This window comes from Ailuropoda melanoleuca, chromosome 9 (genome assembly GCF_002007445.2).
Source record: "Ailuropoda melanoleuca isolate Jingjing chromosome 9, ASM200744v2, whole genome shotgun sequence".
In the NCBI taxonomy this organism is placed as follows: domain Eukaryota; kingdom Metazoa; phylum Chordata; class Mammalia; order Carnivora; family Ursidae; genus Ailuropoda; species Ailuropoda melanoleuca.
This window is the reverse complement of record NC_048226.1, coordinates 1,320,471-1,345,197: the sequence shown is the minus strand read 5'-3', so window position 1 is coordinate 1,345,197 and position 24,727 is coordinate 1,320,471. Positions and strand designations below refer to the sequence as shown.

General features: G+C 45.1%; 1 protein-coding gene across 3 annotated transcripts in view; it reads right to left on the bottom strand.

Annotated features, from left to right (window-relative positions):
• ZFAND6 (zinc finger AN1-type containing 6) overlaps nucleotides 1–24,727 on the bottom strand; it is a 64,106-nt gene that overhangs the window by 8,402 nt on the left and 30,977 nt on the right. For 2 of the 3 annotated variants that reach the window (XM_019799516.2, XM_011224783.3), the window contains exons 2-4: nucleotides 8,283–8,453; nucleotides 7,022–7,130; nucleotides 6,089–6,189 (exon numbers count right to left, since the gene is read on the bottom strand). In XM_019799516.2, the coding sequence (XP_019655075.2) occupies nucleotides 6,089–6,189; nucleotides 7,022–7,130; nucleotides 8,283–8,436 (364 nt within the window). In that variant the 5' untranslated portion in view covers nucleotides 8,437–8,453. Of the gene's footprint in view, nucleotides 1–6,088; nucleotides 6,190–7,021; nucleotides 7,131–8,282; nucleotides 8,454–24,727 lie in introns of those variants that run through there. The other variant, XM_034667784.1, reaches the window with a different exon arrangement.

Sequence of the window (24,727 nt, the reverse complement as noted above, 5' to 3'; positions counted from 1 at the left end):
AAGCATGCCTTATCAAACCCTTACTTATGTAAAAGGGCACAATTCCATCTTTTAAAAGGGCCATAAACATATTGAACCTGAAGCCAAAATAAGAAGTGTCCTCAGAACGGGGCAGTTTCTCACAGTGTGACAGGAGAACTGGACACCAGGTCAGCTGCTAGTTAATGACGGAGGACAAGCAGCCGCCTAAGTTCTATCTGCTGGTCTTCAAGGCCTGTTTGGGAGGCCCAGGCATGAAGGCTGGGAAGTACATTTAATTTTTTAACGGGAAACTAGACAAAGTTTACCGGCCAGTAATTAAGATACTTCACCAGCCCTCTGCTCTGGGTCCTGCTAGAAAAGTACACAACTGTAAGTACACAAACCATTTCGCATCACTTCTGTTACCTCTGTCTGGAAGCATATCAACACACAGGATGAATACTAACAGGCGACCCAGGTCACCTGACAGCGGACACAGTGCCCACGTAATGTAATGTGCATGCCTTCCTCACACAGCAGGACCAGTCCCCGCCTTGGGGGTCCCACGAAGCGCGGTGCGTTCTGCTCACCACTTAGCCCAGTGCCGGCACCGAGCAGCCGCTCAACAGACACTTACTGAAAGAACATACACTTTTCCAATGACCTACTGGGAGAACGTTCAGTTTCCTTCTCGTACGTCTTCATTTTATGCAAAATGAGGGGCTGAACCAAATGATCTTTAAGTAACTCTTAGCTTAAAAATTCTTTACAAAATGAGAATATTTTAAATATTCAAGGGAAAAATAAGGCTTATAGTAGAGCAGGGTCCAAAACAATATACCAAGCCATAGATCTACTTTCATATTTTCCAGCCACTGTGTTAAAAAGCGTAAGAAAGGCAAAGTTAATATATATTATCATTAAAAATGGAAACAGTATTTAAATATGAGATATGAGACATTTCTCATTTTTTTTTTAAAGATTTTATTTATTTATTTGGCAGAGAGAGAGATAGCCAGTGAGAGAGGGAACACAGGCAGGGGGAGTGGGAGAGGGAGAAGCAGGCTCCCAGCGGAGGAGCCTGATGTGGGGCTCAGTCCCGGAATGCCAGGATCACGCCCTGAGCCAAAGGCAGACGCTTAACGACTGAGCCACCCAGGTGCCCTGTCATCTTTTTGATACTCAGTCTTTGAAACCTGTGCATACATTACACTTAGTGTAACTAGCAAACAAATATGTACTCAACTACCTTATTTCAGACCAGCCCCATCTCAAGTGCTCAACAGCTACCCAAGACCAGCAGCACCTTTCTGGACAGAGCAGCTCTGTGCAGGAGAGCAGTTTCTATCAGTGGCTATCTGGGGGCAAAGAAGTGTGACATCAATCTTCTTAAAACACAACTCTGTGTCATCTTCAAAAAAAACAAAACAAAACAAAACAAGCAACCAGCCTTCACAAGGCTCTCTCCCTTAACCATCATTAGAACCCAGTACTTCAGGTATCTTCCATGACTTGCTTTAAACAACCTTCTTGGCTTTTGTTCCAACGCAGCCTTGCTGGAATGGCCCCTCCAGGAAGTGCTGCTCCCACTGCCCCCAAGGGCCTGTGTCCTGCTCCCGCAGAGAGCTCTCTTCAACGCACCTGCCTCCCGAATAAATGAACCACACAACCTGAAGCCTTTGTGCCTGGCTTCTAGTACTCTGCATGTTTGCAAAGCTCATCCTACCATGGCAGGTATAAGAATTTCGATTCCTGTCTGGGCTGAGGAATGCTCTGGGTATGGACAGCCCACATCTCGTGTATCCAGGCACCTGCCGATGGCCATCTGGGTTGTTTCCACATTTGGTAACTATGAACAATGCTGCTGTGAACACTCTTACACGTTTTCTGTGTGGACACATTTTCAATCCCCTGGGAATTAGGAATGGAATTTCTGGGTCAAATGGATAACTCTCTGACCTTCTGAATCAAATGTGTAACTGCCAAACTGTTTCCCAAAGCGGCTCCATAACTGTACGTCCCCAACAACCATGTATTAGGGTTCTAATTTCTCCATACCCTTCACACTTGGCCATTTGCATATCTGCTTTGGAAAAAACGTCTACTCAAATCCTTTTGCCCTTTAAAACACTGGTCTTTCTATTGTGGAATTGTAACATTCTCTGTATATCCTTATCAGAGACACGATTCGCACGTACCTGTCCTATTCTGTGGACTACCGTTTTGCGCTCGTGATAGTGTCCCTTGAAGCAGACAGGTTTCAATGTGTCTGTTTTCTTCTGGTCGCTTGTGCTCCAGGCGCCCCACTTAAGGAAGCTCTGCCTAAGCCAAGGTCATGAAGACTTAGGCCTGTTTTTCTTTTAAACATTTTACAGTTTTGGCTCCTCTATTCTAGTATTTTGCGGTAAACGTTTGTATAAGGTGTGAGGCAGAGATTCAGTTTTACTCTTCTAACTGCCCAGCATCATCTGCTGAAGCCTACACCTCCCCTACTGGACCATCTTGGCTCATTGGCTGAAAATCAACTGCTGGTGACTGTCAGCCTATTTCTGGACGCCGGTCCTACCCCGTGATCCACAGGAGTGTCCTCATGCCTGCACCTGCAGTCTTGGTTACTTTAGCCTGGGGGCAGGTTGGAAACTGGGAATTGTTAGTCTTCCTCCAGATCTGTTCTACTTTTTCCAAGACTGTTTGGCTATTCTAACCCAGCCTTTAAAATCAGAAGTCTTTGATTTTTAATCCAGATAGCTTTCTCAAATCAGTCTAATGGGACTGTTCCTCTCGGAGTGTTCTGAGCCACCGAGCTGTCCACTCAACTCTGTATGAAGTCAGGATCCCTTAGAGTTGGAGTCTGAGAAATGTAGTTCACTGTGTCAACTCCGGTGGCAACCCCGACCATTCTGACAACAACTCAGTCCTCCTAGAATGCGTCACTGATAAAGGGCTCAGCACCTCGTCTCGTGCTACTGTTGGAAAGCTTCACCATTCTCTCTTAGCCTAAGCCTCCTGTAACTGCCACATCCCTGTGGCGTTGAACAGACTAAGAATATGCTTTGTGGTGTGTAAGACCCATTTCACCTCCGTTATCTCACTAGCTTCCAGCACCCTGTAAGGTGGGTGTGGCTATTACTTATTCTCCTTTAAAAGTAAGACAAATAAGGCTCAGAGAAGTAGGGTGTCAATATATGAAAACAGAACCTCTGGGGCGCCTGGGTGGCTCAGTCGGTGAAGCTCCTGACTTCAGCTCAGGCTCAGCTCCTGGGATGGAGCCCCAGGTCAGGCTCTACTAAGCGGGGAGTCTGCTTCTCCCTCTCCTCCCTGCTCATGCTCTCTGTTGCTACCTCTCTCTCTCTAATAAATAAAATCTTTAAAAAACAAAAAGGAAGGAAGGAAGGGAGGGAGGGAGGGAAGGGGAGGGAGAAAATAGAACCTCTGATCCAAATTCCATTTCTTTTTACTAAGGTCCAGGATCTGAGGGACTGAGAGGTTAACCAAAGTGAAGCATAATGTGCAGTAAGGCAATCAAACATGATGGTGTAAAGTGCTCCAAAACACTTAAAAAAAAATGCTTTAAAAACTAACTTTTGTGGACTGAAAATCTGACATTCCTAAGCGAGATATGTGAGGTATAATTACATGAGAAACATGCTGTAATATGTTAAATTCTCATTTAAAGAGGAGAAAAATTCTTCAGAGCCATGAGGACAAAATGAAAGCAGCACTACCCACCTGGTGGCAACACAGCCTAATCATAAGCAGAATACCTACAGGGAAAGAAGCTGTTTCAAGGACACTAATCTGAAAACTCCAAAAAAGAATGTTAGGAAATGCTGGCTAGATGTACGGCTGCTACTCATGGACCCTCATCCATCTGGGATGATCTTCCCATCTAAATCAACTTCCCTGAGGGATGCAAATGGAGGAATACAGAAGAAAGGAGGTGTCTGGGCGGTCACCAAAGCAGACCACCCCACCCTGGCAATGGCAGGGCTGCGCATCCCAGTCTAGCGAGCACTACAACTGTGTGGGGATAGAATACCGGCCTAGAGTCAGGTGCCTGGATTCCAGGTCCAGCTCAAATGACCACAGGACTCGAGCCCAAGACTTCTTCTCCGTCAGTGTTTGTCCATCCACCAAACAGATGGAAAAAAACACTCTCTGCATTTGTTTCTACCCAACAGGGAAATGACAAGAAAGAAGACATTCTTAATTCAACAGCATAAGCAAGACCTTTTTAAAAACAAGGCTGTTAAAAGAGATTTTATGCACTGAAAATGAATCCTCTCAAACTCAGATGAAACTTATACCAGGTTTTTCAAAGATTCTGCAATGCTAAAATAACGAATGCTAAGTTTTTAAGAGGTATTTATAAACCAATACTGGTTTAACCTTAAAAATCATTGAAATCATACATGAACAAAGGAGTCTATACATTTTTAAAACCCCTTATGATTTCTCCTAATATAGCTTCATGACCACCTTCTGCCTTCCTGTCCTCAGGGCTGGGTGCAGAAACCACCCTGTTCTCCATACCCCATGAACGGTATAAAAGCACTTTACACAGTCACAGGGGACCAACCTTTCCTCATCCTTTGTCAGACTTGTACAGTAATTGCTACCATATCCTTAAGCAGCACACATTTTGTTCATGACCAACATTCTCAACTTTGTTCCATTGTGAGACTTGACATCTTCATGATTAGTAGCCTGTTTTCATTTTTTCCTTACTTAGCTCTCTTCCCAAACTGCTAAGCAACCCTTGCTTCTAGAAACTCTCCGACGTGGGCACCTGTGGGTTGAAATTAACCAGGGCCCAGCTGACTTTTTCTTCCTTTGCTGACTAGTCCTCCAACCTGCTCCTCCTAATTTTAGCTCCTCATTATTCAACGCGTGCCAAGGACTTCCAAATCGCAGACATAATACTCACCACACATCTGAATACCAATTATCTATCGACAACCTCCAACGGAGCTAATTCTGAAACGTGATCACGTCCAACTTACTGTGCGTGCATCCCGTCTGGCCACACCACCTCTTGGAGACCCGTCTAAAGCAGCCGGTCACTGCCACCGTCACAAAACCGAAAGCTTTTCCACCCTCCTCCTACTTCCCACACCCCAGGGATAACTAAATCTTAGGGATTTTTCTATTTCTGCCCTTCCTTAAATTTTTCTATTTAACGAAAAAAATAAAAACTTTTCACCTACAATATTTATTAATTTACAATAATATGCTGCATGGAAGAGAATACTGATGTTGGCCAGACAGTACATTTTCCTGTGATAGCAAAATCTACAAACAGGCAAATTACGCTAATCATTTCCTGGGCATGAACTCGGAGCTAGGGGAACTAGCCAGCTCAGTCACATTTAAACTTCAGCTAAGATTACCAGATCATCTGTGGCTACCGTGCGAACACCACGTTCGATGGAAGGTCTCTTCTCTAAGTCATGCGCAGGCTTGGCCGTGGGCTTACCTTTCCGGAGCATCCTTCTCCAGTGAGCCATCATCTCCACACAAGCACACGCTATCTCCCAGCCTCCTCAACGTCTCTCTACCATCTCTGCCCACCGAGAAAGCCTCCCTAGATCATTCTGACCCACGTGACAGGGATGGAAAGAGTATGGGCAAGAACAAGAGGCACTGTGCTGTCAAGACAAGAAACTGAACGTAACGGCTATCCTCGCAGCCATACACGGGGAGAGAGGGATGACCGCCAGTCAAGTCAAACAGTCTCTCTAACAACGGAGTCAAAGGACAAGAGACCCCTCCTGGGCCACAGCCACTTACAGGGGAAATACTATTTAGGTTAAGTTGGTAAAAATAACAGCAAAAGAGAACAGTATGACGTAATACCACTACTCATTCACTTCATTCTCAAACTAAACAAATTTACAATTTCCTCCATGTACGTGGATGACATAATCATCTATCAGTGGGAAGTGGCTCCCAACATGTCAGTTCATTAAATACCTGAAGATATAAAATATTCTGATCATAAAGAAAATAAATATAAAAATATATTTTCGGCAGGCAATTTAAAAGAACCCACGCCCCGAGGCCCGGGCCGGCCTGTGACCCTCCGCCACTAACGGAGCTCTGGAAGGGAGCCGGCTCGTGTGCAAACCTTGCAGGTCTTCTGTTTCAGGTCCTGCTTTGTCCACAGATGTACTGTCCACTTGGGAAGACGCTACAGATTCTGATAAAAGTGACTGATTTGATACAGGGCTAGAAAAGCAAAAATACATACATTTACAAAATGATCTCCATGCAGGAACAGTAACTAGAGTGACATAATAAGCACGAGTTCAACATAGCTAAGCACATCATTACTAGAGTACTGTTCCGTAACTTCTGCATTAACCAGAGCGCCATGAAACCAGAGACCGGTGTGGCCCAGAAGTCCCTGGGGCTAGCAACAAGAGCAGCAGGCAGTGGCCTCGATGCATGAACTCAGCCCACGAGCACTAGCGCGGCCAGGCCTGGCCTCAGGAGCCCGGGTACAACGCTGGAAAGGACGCGCTGGCGCAGTGCAACTGGGCGTCTCCCATGACGAACTGGGGGAAGGACTTCAGTAGAAACGTCATCCTTGTTTCCTAAGAGCAGGACAAGTGAAGCAAGTATTTCTGCGTTTTCAGGCTTCTACACGGCGGGACTTCACAGCGAGAATGGAAAGTGAGGGCACGGCCAGAACAGGGTGAGCACAGGGCTATGGCAGAGAGCGGAGAGCCAAGAGGAGCCTGCGCCACAGGCACGGGGCCCTTAGAAGAACCCAGCATCTGATTTCAGAAGGACTTCAGGGGCGGGATGTTATCAGGAGAAATAAAGGAAAGGCTGTCTCAAAAGAAATGGGAACTTAAAAGACACCTTCCCCGCTCCCCCCCAGTGTAAACACAAGACGCCTCTTCTAACTAGTCAGCAGGGAGACAGATACAGTGTTAGGCCGGTTAACCCTGACGTGACCTGACCTCCGTCTCCTTCACAGCACTGATAAGACAGAGAACACGTGCTTGCTTCCTCTTTCACTAGCTTCCCAACCGCCCCTCAGAGCGCGGCTTACCTTGGCTGCACGGATGCAGACGAGGAGTCTAGCGGTGACTGAGCGTCCGGGACACTGCCGTCTGTGCACTGGACGGGTAAAGATTCAGACAGACTACTGACAGAAGCTGCTGCAACAGAACCACAGTTCCTATTAGGGACTCTGCTCTGGGCATACCAACACCTTGTCTAAAATAGAGAACACCTATATGGGAAATAGAGTAGACAAATCTTGTCTTACAACACCTATAACATGCTGCTTCGTTACTTTTATTTGGAAATTTTCAGTAATTATCCAGTGGAAAAAAGGTGATTTAAACCAAGAAAGAAACAGCATACCAACTAAGCTGTATATACTAATAAACTGAACCCTTACTTCTCAGGACTGCAGCTCACTCGCACCCTCGAATTCACACACATCTTGCAAGTACTAGTGCACAAACAAGGTATTTGACACAAAAGATGGGGCAGTTAAGGCAAATATAAGTTCAGAACTGAAATCTGTGCTCAGCACGTAGGGTTATTCTTTTCCCTATTCTTCACAAGGCAGAAATGTAGGTGGTGATTTAATGAAAACACAATTTATATTCATTTCATCTTGGCCTTGAGAAAATTTGGAGAAATTCTGATTAAGTCGTTCTAGTTTTTGGCTTGAACATGAAGCAACAATGAGAAAGCCCCCACGCAGAATTCTGCATGAACTAAGTAATAGCCTTTGCTGACCGCTACAGCTCTGTGAAGCCCACAGTCAGAATCCTCCTGATGCTTCCAGTACAACCACTGACACAAAAACCCACCTCCACAATCCCAAAAGAATCCTCAGACACACAGAACGCACCCAGACACCCCTTACTCTCAGTCACACTGCTGCACCTGTCTTCCCTCTCTCTAAAGTCAGCTATGACCAACTGTAACACACTCTTTCCTTCTACAACTATCTTGGCTTCAAAAGTCATCCCAGATAAAATAACCAAGGTCTTCATAACCCTCCCTCCTTTACACCTGACTTACCCAGGTACCTACATCTACTCGGAGTATGCCTGTGTTTTCATAAGAGAACAGAGTCCTGTAGCACAGCAAGTAAGGCTGTGGAATGCATTTGTTCTGGTTATTTTCAATGGGTAAGGATACCACTGATAATGAAGACATGCAAGGAGGAATTCTCCCGATAAGAACACAGTTATATAAGCACAATGTGAGAGTAGGAAAAAGTATCTGGTGCATCGTGCTATCCAAATCTATCTCAATGATGAATACTGCTGGGTTTTGACAGAAATACTTACCAGGTGGGCTTATTCTACCATTACTGCTATTCTGTCTTTGAAGATGTTCTTTATAGCATACTGAACACATGCCATTTGTACGAGGGTTTCCATAAAATCCACAGCCAGTGGAACAAAGCATAGGCACTTGGCTGTGATTAGTTTCTTGAGCCATGTTCCTCTGTTGCACACCTGAAATTTACACAGAATTAGTAAAGAACTCAGACACAACTGCAGCCACACATTATCCACATTTGCTTTATGTAATAATAAAAAAAACCTCACATACACCCCCGCCTTAAATCATTCTATATACCTGTCTCAAGACCCAGGGCTAAGGTAGAGAGAAAGAATAATGACCAAAAGATACAAAATGAACTTTTATTTCCAACCCTCTCGACACAAGGTCTGTACTGGCTCAGAAAATGTAAACAACTCTAGGGGATAGGTCTGTTCTGAAGACTCCACATCACCAGCATGTTAAGGAAAATCCTTTCAGGCTAGTTCAGTTTGGACTCTTAATAATAAGAAATGCATTATATGTTTTGCTACATGTTATACTATTACTTTCTAAGCATTAGCACTTTTGCTTGAAGTTCACCGAGCAAACTTGTATAATTTATTCTGTTTAAAAAGCGTTTTACAGAATACCAATGCTGGTGAAGACAGAAGGAAATGGGCAGAATGTGGAGGAAGTGAGGAACTGGCCCAATCTTTCTAGCCAACAATTTAGCAATTCACTGTAAGAGCCTTACAAAACTGCCCTCAGAACCAGTCACTCCCCTTCAGGGTCTTCAACAAAATACCTAGGGTATAATCAGAAAAAAGACCAACACACCCAAGGGCTATGCTCCATGGCACTATTTATAATGTTGGTAAATTACAAATACATGCTCGACATCAGGAGAATGAATTTTTTTCAAAAGTTATGAGTTATTAAAACATTTCAGTAGAATTTTTGGCAGAGGAGAATGCTGATAACAAATGAAAAGACACAACATGAAATGTATATATGATATGTTGTCAATTTGGACAAAAAGAGAATCTACAATCATCAATTAGGACAGGAAAGAATGTATCCAAGGACGGCAAAGCTAATGGTACTTTCTGATTTGTACATTTTTTTGAACTTTTAAAATCCTCTTAAATGAAGGTAGAACTTGTCTAATTGGGAACGAAATATTTATTAAGTGTTTAAGATGAAAGAGCGGCCATGACACAGGGCTGTCTGGAAACCACACGCAGGCAGCCATCAATCAGAGCAGATGGAAGAGCCCCGGGTACCGTTTCTCCCACAGAGTGAGGGATCCTTTGGCATGAATAACAGGACAGAAGGTAATACCACACTATTAAAAAAAAAAAACCAAAACCCTCCCAAATGAAATGAAGGTTACTCCAAAATGGGTGTATGTGTTATGAGTCTATGCAAAAACCCTAAGAGATAAGAACCACCACAGGAGGACAAGGCTTTGCCACTGAAGTTGCCCTGAACTGATCAACAATGAAGGAGAGCATTCAATGTTTATCACTGACAGGATTTCTTTACCTAAATTGTTTGAAAAGACTGTTGGGGGAAGGAGTGTACTTAAGGCAGATTTTAGAACCAAAAACAGTAATGCATTTGACAGGATTACAAAACAAGGCAGCAGGTTTTGCATTTGCCTTTAAAAAGAACTATCCTAAAACTACTGAGAACATTGAAACCTTTAGCCTGGGAATACAACTTGGCATTTTCACAAACCTCTTTCTTGCTCCATGATGGCAAATCACTTCAGAATCCCATCTCTCTGTACAGGGCTACTTTGGTAGTTCTATAAATATACACATCAAATGAAAAAAAAAATAACAAAGATGGGACAGAAAAGCCAATGGCAAACATTCTGTGGGGCTTTGTGGCCTCTGTTCCCGGGGGAAAGTGTGTTTGTCTGCTGTTGGTTATCAGGGTAACTGCTCAGGGTCATGCATGTAGCCAGTAAGTGACGGAGCTTGGACTCAGTCCAGGCAGTCTGGCTCAAAGCTCTTGTTCTAAATCTGTGTTTCTCAAAGTGTGCTTCCGTGGACCCCTAGGGAGGTCAGAACCGTTTCCATACAAACACTAACTAGCTATTTGTCCCTTTCACCGTGTTGCCGTGCGCACTAGCGGTCACGCTCCCAGAGCCCCATCAAGGGCCAAATCAGGAGAGTGGCCCCAGTACTGGCTGTACCCCCTCAGTACATTCTCACAGCAACGCAACTAACTTTATTAAACCTTGACCCTGAACACGAGTCTTAGTGATTGATACTCTGGGTGACTCTGGAAAGTCTGCTGCATATGCAAGTGTGACGACGGCGGGAAGCAGAGACACTTGCTCAAGCTGCAAGCGGCCCCAGTCACCTTTCTCATAGAAGAGGTTTCTTATTTCAAGGAACAACTGGCAAAGCGTGGTTATTTAGACTTGCATATACTGCAGACATTGTCTCAAAAATGAACAAAGTGAGCCTGTCACTTCAAGAAAAATAACAGTATTTATTGCCAAGGACCACATTCTAGCAAAAAAAAAAAAAAAAAAAAAAAAAACTTTCAAAAAATCCCCCATTTTTTAGATTTTCTGGGAAAATCAGNTTTTTTAGAGTTTCTGGGAATATCAGTAGTGATATTAATGACATGTTTGTGGCTGGTACTCTATCAACATCTGGAAGATCTGTGTAAGTCAGAGAACCAGTATTTTCCAGTGACGAATGTACAATGGCACAAAATGATTCATCAACCAGGATCCATTCAAAGTCAAAGACCAATGAATTTTCAAGTAATGGGATTAAAGTTTTTATATACAGTTTGAGCTTCTGGACTGCAACTAACCTTAAGAATCTACAAATTGCCAAGTTTTGGTTATCTGAAAAGGTTAAAACATTCCCTCCTTTTCCAATGACCTATCTGTATGATACCAGTTTTTCTTTTTAACACTGTAACAGATTAAATGCAGAGCCAACTATGAGAATCTTGCTGTTTGCAAAAATGTCTAACAATGCCACTTTTCTCACTAAACCTTTTTGGTGGTGATGGCAGGGGTAAGGGAAGGGATAGTAATTTTTCATAAAATATTTTTAAAAATTAATATTTTGCAGTTTTTCTCAGCTTTAATTTGTAATAGGATATTTCTACATATAACACCCATAAATCAAAGTTCTTCAGAGTCCTTAGTAATTTTAGAGAATATGAAAGTCCTGAAACCAAAAATTTTAAGAATTGTGGCTATAAACCATGCATTCCCAGTGTAGACGGTATCACCTCAAGGGGACAAACACCAACTCTTTGGGGGAAGGAGGCACAAAAATACCTCACTCTCTATGTATAAAACACAGATATACATGGAATACATAAATAGTATATATATATATCCATAAATACAGTACATCCATGGAATTAAAATTTCATGGAGGTGGAGGCCAATTAGGAAAAAACTATTTTAAAAAGGCTTTTGTCAGGGAGGAAATTAAAAAAAGAGAGCTTGAGAAACACTGTTCTAAATCACCACTATCCTGTGTTGCCCAATGACATTACAATGGTACTGAGAGGGTGGACTGAAGGGACCTTCTCAGGTGGCACAGATAAACCTTCAGCATCTGGCTAGCAGTCACAAGCACCCAGAAAAGGGAAATATTCTAGTTCTTTAAAACTTGAATAGTCACAGATTAAAATACAACCACCAAACTTTTATTCACAATACCTGCTCCTGAACAAAATTCGAAAACATGCAGCACTAGCAACTTCCCCAAGCCAAACTGCCCTGCACAGCAGCAAATTCATAATGATTCTCATAAGTTGAGCTTTCTTATTAAAAACAAAACAAAGCTATTATTTTGGCAGGTAAAAAGCACAAAGGATTTCACAAGCTATTGAAAAAAAAGACAACTTTATTTACTCATTTTTAGGCCACAAATGTACCTTTCTGTGAAGACTAGCAAAAAGAACCACCACCATAATCTTAGTTTATCCCAATGTGCAGTGGCAAAGAGGGAAGAGCTATGGAGAAACCGAAGTCCTGCCTTCCCGCTGCTGCACCTTCTTGGCAGGTAAGGACTCTGCGGGGCCATCAGTCTGGCACTCAGGAGGGAAGAACGTAAGGACTCTGTGGGGCCATGAGTCTGGCACTCAGGAGGGAAGAAGGTAAGGACTCTGAGGCCATCAGTCTGGCACTCAGTAGGGAAGAACGTAAGGACTGTGCGGGGCCATCAGTCTGGCACTCAGGAGGGAAAAAGGTAAGGGAATGAGAAGGCAGAACAATTCCTAACTGCTATACTATGGGACTATAAAGCTGCTAGCTAAGTCAAGGCAGTAAAGAATGAGATTATCAGAGATAAACAGAAAAGTTCACTAGCATGGTATAATTTAAAAACAAATGTGTATGAATTGCAGAAAATTCAGAAAATGTGGTTTCTGACTCTTCCTGTGTGTAATCAGAACAAGAGCCAAGTAAGCGCTCTCCCCTGAGATGGTACTGAGCAGATGCTAAGAGCTGAGAACCATCTCTCCTGTTGTATTTTTCTCCGGAACCCTGTGCTGTTGCTGCTGATGTCCCTGTTTTAAAAATGAAGAACTGATATTCAAAGAGATTTAATAACTTGCCCAAGGTCATATATCTAAGAAGCAGCTGGGTCAGTGTCTTTTTCTTTATCTCCTAAAAAACAAAGAGAATGACTTTCAAAGTCCATCCTGCCCCTACTAAACCTATAACTTTGTGGGCATTCATGAATTCTTGTTCTTTTTATTTAAAGATAATTTAAATTTTCACTTACTTATTCGACCTTAAGATATTATGCAGCTTTAATTAGCTTAACCAAGCTCTTGAGAAAATTTGTTTTTCAAGTCTTTTTACCTAAGAAATTCTCATTGGCATGAGAAGCTCCAGATCAAATATTTTAAGACTGCAAAGAAAATTCATTACCAATTATTAAAATTCTAACAAAAGAACAGCAGTGAGTGGATGTAACACAGACTCCATTATTGCCTGCAAATATACCTCAATTAAACTTCCTTTCCTCTATTTTGTGCCCTAGAGTTTGAGTCACCAGGTTCCCTTCATTTTCATTTTGAAATGTCTCATGCTCTTCTCTTTTCCATTCCAAATTCTGATGCTCATCACTTACTTCAGTTAATAGTTTTTTCTTTTCCTATTTTGTTGCCCCTCCTCCCAACCCGCTTCTTTAGATTCTCCTAAAACGCCCAGTTCCCATCATATTACTTCCATTTTCATTACTGCAGAATTGGTCCAGAAGGGAGCACTAGACCTAGCCTGCATGTCCTATATAATTTCCTCCAAGCGACCCAGTTTCCCTAGAAAGCGAGCTGCGTGGGGTCAGGCTGGCATCAGTTTGATCCCCAGCTCTGCCACATTTCTCACCTGTCACAGCCTGGACATGTTCCTAAACTCCTCCAAGTCTCAACTCCCCAGGAGGGTGCGCATAGCACATGCAACCAGATGAAGTCAGCACGTATCCAGGAAGTCAGGAAGCACAGACAGAGCCTGGCACGCAGCAGAACTCAACGGTGCTCTTCCTCTGCGGCTCCTGAAAGCACTGGACCCTCCACCCCCGTCTGCTGGAAACCAGCTCCAGCTCCACCACGCTGCTCCTTTCTTGGCGAATGCCTGCTGCTTCCGCACTCTGCCTACAACCATTTTGATCTCAGGATCTGTTCCAATTCTACTTCTTCTGGGTCCACTTCTGCCCACTTCAATCCTGCTCTGCTTTCTCCCTAAAGAAGCATTCATCCTTTTGGGGCCATTCAGCTGGCCATCACTCCAGTGCTTTCCAGCAGGCACATCACTTCCCACTAAACTCTAAATTTCTTCTTCACCCCCCCTCCTTTTTAAAGATTTTATTTGAGAGAGAGAGAACACGAGGAGGGGGGAGAGGCAGAGGCAGAGAGAGAAGCAGACTCCCCGCCAAGTAGGGAGCCCAACGTGGGGTTCAATCCCAGAACCTCGAGATCATGACCCGAGCCGAAGACAGACACTCAACTGACTGCGCCACCTGGGTGCCCCTTAAGCCCCCTTTATGCCTAATATGAATCCCACAAAATATTTTCTTGAATAAAGACATTTCATTATTGTTAGAAGTATTCATGTCAGGCAAAAAATGGTTGCCTTCCATGGAAAAGGGGAGTAAACACTGACGTGAAATGTCCCACACCCCAGTCCTCATAATTTATACACTGAAGCTGTCTCTCAGCAAGAATGACCAACAGTCAGAGACAGCTGTAAGACACACAGCTATTTCTTCATTTCATTGCTTCTCTCCCTCCTTTGGAAAGAAACTGGGTGGAAATATCATTATAATGATGAGTTCTTCCGTAGAAGCTGTAACTGGCCAATGAGCGAAATTGTTAGTACGTACTAATTTCTTTTAAAATTGTTAATATTCAAAAATTAGGGGATGAGGCACCTGGCTGGCTCAGTCAGTAACGTGCGACACTTCATCTCAGGGTCACGAGTTCAAGCCCCATGTGGGGCATGGATCCTGCTTAAAATTAAGAAAAAAAAAAATAGGGGATGTCACATAAAAATTCCAGACTTCTAACTTCTCTCAAAAAATAGCAAGACCTGACAAGAGTGGACTCATGTTGCCTAAATTAAAACCCAGCAGCTGGGAGCCGTGTCAGAGCCTGTGCTCTCAACCCGAGGCCACCTTCACTTTCGGCTGCCTCATCAGTCTGACGAGCATCAGAGTTTTTCACTTCTAGGTTAACACCTCGGACCTCTTCAATTTGGGGTCTTCACTAGTAACTTCAGAGAAAAATACATATACATATGTTGGGTTAAATAAGGATGCCCACTGAACTCTGAAACAGTACTACAGGCACAAAGTGATAAGACGAGGTTTCCCACTACCCACTGCCTTTTTAATCACTGGAATACCACTCTGAATTGGCTAATTATCTTCGTAATTACCTCAAATGGAGATCCCAGAAAAGGGCAAAGTAGAATTTATGCTACACTATTTTTTTGTTTTAACAATACTCAAAAGAGGAACACTTATCCTGGCGTAAGTGTTGGAGATTAGTGTTTCTGAGGGACCCAGTAATTCCCCCAGAGAGTTACGAGCACGTGGATCGACCAGCCATCACATGGGCAACGTACCTATGTCCTGGGGGTCAAGAAGCTTTGCAGAGATAGCAAAAAAAATTTGGGAAAGTTCATAAAGCAAAGAGATCAGGAAGTATGACTTGATATAAACTACCTGGGACGAATGCTACTCACGCTGATAAAATATAGGGACTTTGGATTGGGGTTCCTACTGTATGGAGGCTGCTTGGTAGCTGTGTCTCTGTTCAGCGGCCCCCGCGCCCTAGGTCAGCTTGTCTTTCTTGCTGTTGCTTGGGCTGAAGGACAGAAAGGCTCCATCTAGCTCGCGTGAGGGCAGCATCGCTGGGGGCACGATATACTCATTCTTTCCCAGCCAATAATTAACTCCTCATTTCCAACAGACTAGGTTATATGGCTCTCCTTGGCTGCATTCGGCCCAACTATGTTTAAATCAAGGGTTGTCAAACTGACAGTCAATATTTTAGGCTTCACGGGCCGTACTGTCACTGTCACAGCCACTCAATTCTGCTGTCCTGCAAAAACAGCCAAGCAGCACCTACACTAACGAGCATGGCTGTATTTCAAAAACACTATGCTTATGGCCACAAAAACCTGAATGTCATAGAATTTTCACATCACAAAATGTTACTCTTCTCGTTTTTCCCCCAACCACTTAAAAATATGAAAACCATTCTTAGCTCTGAGGCCGGACAAAAACAGGTGACAAGCCCAAAGTCTGTCAGCTTCTCCACTAAATGAGGTGACTTTAGGGTAAGCACCACGGCAGACGACGCAAGGGCCAGGCAGACACAGGACCCAGGCAGAGGCACTTAACTGTGGGATTCTCTGATCCAGACTAAACATACACAGTAAGTACTATTTGCTCTTGCTAAAGCCTCGTCTCTTAATTAAGCAGTATATGTTTACCAGCCAGGAAGGGAAAAGACTAGAAAAGGCAGTCCTCATCCACACCTGTACCCTCAGGTATGGTTTATACTGAGAAGTGCAGTGACCACGTGAAAAGTGGCAGAAATGTTCCTGGTACAAACCCACCTCTGCTTAGCATGTGGTCTTCCACTTACCACAGTATCTGAGTAACTACATCACCTAGTTGCTGCACCTGAAGACACCTGCACTCCTGAAATGGGTAGTTTTAGACAGCCTAGCATGTTCTTTCCTCAGCCCTTCAGGTAAAGAACCTCTTTAGTGTGGCAAGAACATGTCGCTCCTCTCCAGGGCCAGACCCGTCTCAGAGGTGGGTGCGTGACTCAAGCTGGGGCAGTCAGTCCTCCCTGGGTTTTACTGGTGCTGCTGGGAAAGAGGCCCACAACGTACATCTAGGTGCGGCTGGGGCCATCTTTGTCACAACGGACAGTCTCCACATGACAATTAAAATAGGGTAAGCAAAGTCAAAATGGGTAGGGAGGGAGGAGAGCCAAGACCAAACAGGGACCGAACTCTGGTGTTCACCTTGCTGAGCGCAGCTCCACCCCTCAGACTTCCCCGTTACAGGAGACAAATCCTACTTCTGCTTTAATTAATTTGGGCTGCTGTCACTTGCAATTCAAAGTCCTTAGGAACGTTAGAATCCGATACCCCTACGAAACCTCTCCAACTTAAGGGAATGATCCGTGCACATCAAATTGAAGGTACCCCATTAGTCCAAGAGAGATGTCCTACACAGTAAAAAACAAAAAAAACAAAAAACCCCAACAATTCCCAGTGCTTATCGTTCTTTTCACATAGAAAAATATCCAAGTGGGGGGGGAGGGGTAAGTGGAGATGGACATTAAGGAGGACAGTTGAAGTAATGAGCACTGGGTTTTATACACAACCAATGAATCACTGAACTCCACCTCTGAAACTGATAATACACTATGTTAATTAATTGAATTTAAATAAACAAAATTAAAAAACCCCATACGAGTCCCGAGTGTAAAGCTTAAACTTTCACAAACTGTGAACACCGTACGTGGCGCCCCCATCAGAACCAGACCACCACCAGTACCCTCCAAATGCTTCCTCACACCCTTTTCCAGGTACTACCCTCTCCCCACGTCCCTCGGCCGACTCTGAAACCCCTCCAGCAGCTCTCCCTGCTCTCCAGCTTTTACCAATGGAAGTGTAGAGTGTATACACATGGTTCCTGAGCCTCAACCAGCTAACGTGTCTAACTGTAGTCCATTCATTCTTCTTCTATCTAGAATATCTGATTGTACCAATAAACTGCTATTCATTCTAATGTTGTTAGGAGTATGACAAATACTGCTGTTTGGAACATGACTGCGTGTGTCTTTTGATTAACATACATACGCATTTCTGCTGACCATACACACACCAGGGGTGCTGGGTCACACATACCCCCTGCTTTTCAAAAGTTTGTGTTCTGTCACTCCAACTTTACAAAAGATCTACATTAGTACCTGTTTTGAGAAATCCGAAGATGATTTTTACTTTTATGAGAAAAGCCACAAGTGGGAACAGTGCTCAGAGTTTCGTCTGCAGCAAGCTATTTCAGGGACACTGCGCACCCCCATCGCGAGAGCAGCCCCCCGAGCCCCTGCCCCCACAACCACACTCAGCACCTCGGCATCCAGCCGCCACGCCCTGGAACCGCGTCTGTGAGCATCTGCGCTCGGCTTGGTTTATGGCGTGTACGCACTGGCAGTGTGTCCTGAGGTGCCAGAAAAGCCTAATAAGCGAGATGATTCTTTGGGTCTGGGAGTGCTTGAAGAATCTTCCATGTAAAGGAATGGTAACGGCTTCTTCACTGCAGCTATCCAGCCCCCAGAAGGTCAGAGGCACGCTCTACTCGTGGACAGCGAGGGTCCTGCACGTACATTCCATCTTTGGCAGGAACTACACCAGTTTCCCGAAGTGCTCATACAAGTCTATACTCTGCTGACAATGAAAGAGCATTCCAGTTACTCCGCATCTCACCAGTATGGGGCACAGTCTGCTGCACTGGGCTGAATGGTGGCCCCAGACATGTCTATGTCTTAACCCCCGGAACCTGTGAACATCACCTTCTAAGAGGGGGAGCTTCCCCTGGATTTCTTTGGTGGGCCTAAACTGCAAGAGGCGAAAGGAGTTCTGACATACACATGGAGAAGGGGGTGCAGAGACAAAGGCAGAGCCTGGAGTGATGAGGCCACCAGCCAGGGAATGCCTGCAGCCACCAGAATCTGGAAACAAGGAAAGCGTTCTCTGCGGGAGCTTCTCTGCAAGGAGCATGGCACTGCCAACACCTCACCTTGGACTCTGGGCCTCGAAAACTGTGAGAGAATAAACCTTCGCTGCTTCTGAGCCTGCAAGTCTGAGGTAACCTGTCATGGCAGGCCTGAGAACCAATGCCTGTGTCTTTCTATGTTCAGTGCCCTCATGGGTGTGCAGTGATGCCTCAGCAGCCTTGTGCTTCCCACTGTCACTGGCTAGCTGGGGGTCCTCCCGTCTGAAGTGCCTGTTGAAGGCTTTCGTGCATCCTGTTGGGCTGACTGTTCACAATCCTGATAAACGACTCCTGTACGTTTATGTCAGTGATGTACTAAGTCTCTGCTTGCTTCACGGTCAAGAAGATGTCCTCTATCTTCTCAGTTTCGGTCCCTCACCTTTCACCATGAGGTCTGCTGTCCATCTGGAGCTAGGGTTTTTGCAGGGCCTGAGCAGAGATTCAGACTCCTATGTTTCTGCATATGGCTACCTAATTAATCTAAAACCATTCACTAAAGAGAGGGCCCTTCCCAACTGCACCACAGCCTTACCTCTGTCCACACGCCGGGCACCACGCATGTACAGCCTCTCCCAGACCCTCGCTCCTAGTCCCCCCGACTCTGTCTGTGCTGTCCTGAACCACTATACTGTAGATCTGGGATATCTGGTACCAGCTCAGGTTCAAATATCTAGCATGTTTTATTCTTCCTCAAGATTGTGCTGTTTATTCTTGGCTCTTTGCATTTCCATACAAATTTTAGATTCAGTTTGTCAGTTTCTATTAAATAATAAAAAAGATAGGATTGTGTCAATCTCCAGATGTACAAACACAGCATGTGCCTCAATTTATTTAGGTCTTCAAGTTTCCAATGCCTTACAGTGTGTTACAGTCTTCAAGACGTCTCACATATTTTGTTAGACATTCCTAGGTATGTGATTTGTTAAAATTGACTCTAAGTGGTATCTTCTAGAAATCTCATTTTCTACTTGTTTGCCAGCAGCCTTCAGGGTGGCCCCAGTGACCCCCTCCGTGGCCCCCTCCCATACTGTATCACTGTTGATCTGGACGGTCAACAGGAGACTGTGGAAGCGAGGCTATACCACTTCCGACCTAGTCATAAAAGACACCGTGACTACTGCCTTGCTCTCTCGCCCTCTCTGATCACCCACTGGGGAGGCCAGCTACCCTGGCGTAAGGAGAGGCCCAGCTGAGTAACTGAGGCCTCTGGCCGAGAGCTGTGTGAGTGAACTTGGGAGCCAATCCTTCCGCCCTGCTCCGTCTTCAGAGGTATGCAACCTCACTGGAGACCCTGAGCCAGAACCACCCAGCTCCGCCACCTCCTTACTCCTGACGGAAACTGGGTGAGATCATCCGTTGGTTGTTTTAAGCTGTAAGTACTGAGGTAATTTGTTATGTGGCGACGGATAACTAACGGTGTGACTTGTACATAAGTTCCCTGGCTTCTGCTCTTGTCCTCCCCAGTCTATCTGTTAAGATCTAGAGCACATCACACTGCTTGCTTGCTCAAAATCCTCCAACAGCTTTCCAATTACCGAGGTAAGCGCCAAACTCCTCACCATCTGCTCCCCTACTCCCTGACCACGCACACCGCCACTACGCCAGGTCGGCTCCTGTCTCAAGGACTTCGTACTTCTGATGTCCACCCCCCAGACACCCTTACAAGCGGGCTTCCTCAGGTCTTTGTTCAAGTATCACCCTTTCGGGGAGGACTTCCCATTACCACTCTATTTGTCCGTCTTCCCCCTACCACAATGACATCTCCGTAATGGCAGGGATTTTGTGCACTTTGTTCACTGCTGCTTAAAGTAATGGCTGGCACAGGGTGAGCACGCAGTATTTGTGGGCTGCACGCATGAATGACGCAGCCCGCCACCTTGCCAGCACACAACCCGGAGCATTCAAATACTCACCCCAACACAAGACACCAGGCTAAACGCTTTTAGAAACCTGAATTTGCTGTTGGAGAAGAGATCTAGGTCTGCAGTGTGTGTACCAAACAAAGATGGCTGGCCTCACGCTCCAAGCCTGTGGATGTCTTTTCCAATTCAGTCTGCTGGGGGGGCTTCACTTAGCGATTTGCACCTCAAATGCTGTAATTTTATAACTAAACTTAAGCTGCAGTCAATTTTATGTTCTCAAACTGACCTATGTTCCACACCGCATACCTTAAAGAATCAAGACACAGTTTCATTTTTTGCAAAAGGCCGGAGGGGACCTGCTCCTATTTTCCCACTGGGCTCCACGTTCGTGGGCTTTCATTAGCTTTCCTCCTCCAAAAGACTAATACAAAATACGATCTTTATATATGCAAGATCCACACGCAAAACCACTTTTTAAAATTCTCTCCTCTTTGACCTTGAAGCTTGTATTTCAGTCACGCACACTGTGCCTCATCCTCTGCCCCAACCCCTTCTCAGGTCAGTCTTCCCCTAAGGCCAATCTCCGAGTTAGCTTCCAGTATTTGTAAACGAATCTTTCTCCCAGACTTCTGTTTAATACGGCCAACTTGCACATTTAAATCTTCTGTTCCCCTGAAACTCTGTACAGCTCTTTCTATGTGACTAACTGGCTTTGCTGCTTCAGTGCTTTCTGCCCCGAACACCGCTGTGAGCACTATACACACAGCCACTCCTTTAGTCCTCAGAACTAGTCTATGAAGCAGGTACTGTTGCCATCCTCCTTCCACAGATGAGAGAACTGAGGCCTGGAGAGGTCGGGTCCACGGCTCCAGGTCCCACAGCTACTTAAGGGACGGAGCTGAGCCACCCCAGGCTGTCAGGCTGGAGTCTGTGCTCTCTGTCAGTGTCTCCCAATGCTTATCTTCTGACCCCTGAGGACCGGGGAGGTCCTTTAGAGGTCCAGGAGGTCGGATGTGAGCTTGCTGTTTGTCTTTGCTACCGTGCCAACAGGCCGTGTAAGAGCAGCGGGGGCCGAACAGCCGGAGCCTCCAGAGGACGGCAGGCGTCACACTGTCCTGCTCATCGCCAGTCTTCATCCACACACTCTCACAATAAGAAAACGCCACTTGCACTTATGAGTATTCCTGATGAAGCAACAGAACTACTAGTGTTACTCAGTCTTACTACTGGTTACACTTCCTCGGACACACGGGCACCCCAGAGCAAAGTCTTCCTCATGCCCGTTCCTCTGCCACACGCCCCTGCTGTTCGGGTCTGCCCCACGACACAACCTGGGCACAGAGCCCGCTACTCTGTGTCTTATCTCAGGGTAAGGCCTAGTAAGGAAACACATCTACACCAATTCCAGGAAAAGAATGGACAGCGACTTAGAGGAATCAATATTGTTCTTTAATATGAATTGAATCACGAATGATGAGTGGATAATATGTAATCTGTAAGGACTGAGAGAAACGTAGAAAAGAAAAAACATATTAACTACACAAACCAACTACTTAGTTTGTTCAGGGTTGTATCCCCACCAGTGCAGATTAGGGGTTGCTAAACTTTTTTTCTAAAGGGTCCAAGAGTAAATAATTTAGGCTTTGTGTACCCTACGATAGTCTGTCACGGCTACCCAACTCCACACGTGTACTGAGAAAGGAGCCGCCGACATTATAAAAATGGATGGGCATAGCCGGGTTCTAACAGAACTTTTCTTTACCAAAAGAGGTGGCCAAAAGGGTTTGTTTGGTTTGTGGGCCACAGTGTGCCAATCCCAGTTCTAGATCAAATGCCAGGCACATAGGAAATTCTCAGATGGATGCTCGATGAACAAATGAGTGATTTCCAAAAAGTTTGAGATGGAATGTTATCAGGAAAGATATAGCAAAATTATACAACAGTACGTCTGTTTTACTTTCTTTTGCCACCGCTCTTCGGACAAGGCTGTCCTGCTTGATACACAGTTCGACCAGAACTGTTAAGACAGAAGTTATGAATCAGTTCTGCTCTCAAGGATCAACAGATGTATAAGGACAGGAACACTGATGTGTGATTTTCACGTATCTGCACAGATGTCACATCTAAGTCCAAAATTACAATAAGCCCTATGAGCCACAAAACACTAGACGCTCATAAGCAGCGTCAAAAACACAGTTCGGGGGCGCCTGGGGGGCACAGCGGTTGGGCGTCTGCCTTCAGCTCAGGGCGTGATCCCGGCGTTATGGGATCGAGCCCCACATCAGGCTCCTCCGCTATGAGCCTGCTTCTTCCTCTCCCACTCCCCTTGCTTGTGTTCCCTCTCTCGCTGGCTGTCTCTATCTCTGTCAAATAAATAAATAAAATCTTAAAAAAAACCCAAACAAACAAAAATACAGTTTGGGTACTCTCCTTTCATAGGGGCTTAAAAAAAAATAGATGCTCAAAATAACTGCAAGATATTCCAGAAGTTGACTTTTCTTTTTCAGTTAAAACGTAGTACTTTGGGGAGAGGGATAACAAATCTATCATGAGAAGAGGCACAACTATGAATCATTGCAAACAACAGTATCTACCCAGGACAACCTGGTTAAGTCGTGTGACACAGCGGAAAGAACAAGGACCTGACTTAACCTTAAAGCTGGTTCTGATTCTGCCACCTTCAATTCAGAAATGGTCAGTCTCAGGTTCCTCATGTTAAAATTTAGTGATAACCTGTTTTTTAATTTACAGGACTTGGGGAGATCAAATGAGACCATGATTGCGAAACACCTCATGATGCATAAAGATGAATATAAATCCCCGATTCGGTGGCTTTGTACGGCCAACCCCCTGCCATCCACACCGCAAGGGAGGGCTGCGTGTCGGGTGATTGGCAGAAGCTGCAGTCATTAAGTCAAAAGTCCTAACCTGCCCACAGCTTACGGCAGGCCGGCACACGAGAGGCGTCCCCACCACAGACAGTGGCTGCCCACTGGCAGCTCTGTGAACACCCCTCACTGCCACACGACCACGCGGCCATGAGGCCATACGACCTTCCGGACTAAAAGTGAGAGGGAACGGCTTCTAAATCCTCCTTCTCAGAAGTTCATGAAAAGACACACTGGTAATTCTGGACAACTGCCAATGAAGAACTCACTAAGGGCCTATCCTTAGCATCTGCAAGCGTGGGGGAAGGGGAAGGGCAAGGATATGGTCTCCCCAGGGCAGCAAATCCCATGTGCCCGGGATAGAGGAAGGTGGGAGAGGCTCTGCGTGTAAACCTGCAGGCCATGTGGAATCCTACCTACAAGAGGAAGGAGGGTGTCACCAGAGCCGCTCACTAACACCTCACCACCACGGTTTATGTACCTCTTGTTGTTCTGAGAAGGATTTGGGCGACGTTAAAAGTGTGTGCTGTAGGACATTAGGAGCAAAATGGTCGATGCAGGGAAAAAATGGCAGGAAAAACAGGGAGAGGTTAGGCATGTTGTCAATAAACAACACACATGCCCATTCGGGCATATTTGCAAATTAGAAGCCATCCATTTGACTCTATTCTCCCTAGCAGCTAATGCAAAGGAGGATACGACCAGTAAAAAGGTAAAATATCTGAAAGAAACAAATATGGAAAATCCAGTCTAAGTTCCTGGTTAAGACGACACAATGCCGGACGGCGAGCCAGTGTGGGATAGGGTGGAGAGGCTGTCGCCGGCACTCTAGAGCACCACCAGGCCACCAGCCCAGTCAGGTGGCCACTCCACCACTGGCTTAAGATAGTCGGACTAGTTATCCACAGGTCATCATTCCATCTTAAGTTCTCCAAACTTTTCCCCTAAATCAAAAATCAGATCAGAAAGCTACACACTTTGATGTGTATTCGTAAGCACTCACTGAAAATGTCAGCTCTTAAGCTACATGCGAGGCCCTGAGCCACAAAAGCATCTCCTTCAGTGCCCACTGTATCCATATGAGGGAGGTTACAGTATCACACCCCTAAGCCCCTTTTCAGTCCGTTAAGGAAACTGAAGTTAGACACGTCAATCACTGCCGCCCTGTGAACATCCCCCTTTGATACACTCCGCACCACCTACAGCTCTTAGCTCCTGCCGCTCTGCGGCTACCACGGGCAATACCCCCCCACAAGCTAACTAGACCTGGCTGATCACCGGACTCAACGAACCAACCTGAAGTCAGATGTGAGGATGGGGGAGAGGCAGAACACCACAGACATAAAAAAGATACCAAGGCCATGAGCTTCTTACAGTTCTATAGGATTTTTTCATTCTTTTCTTCTTTCTTCAGTTCGAACAG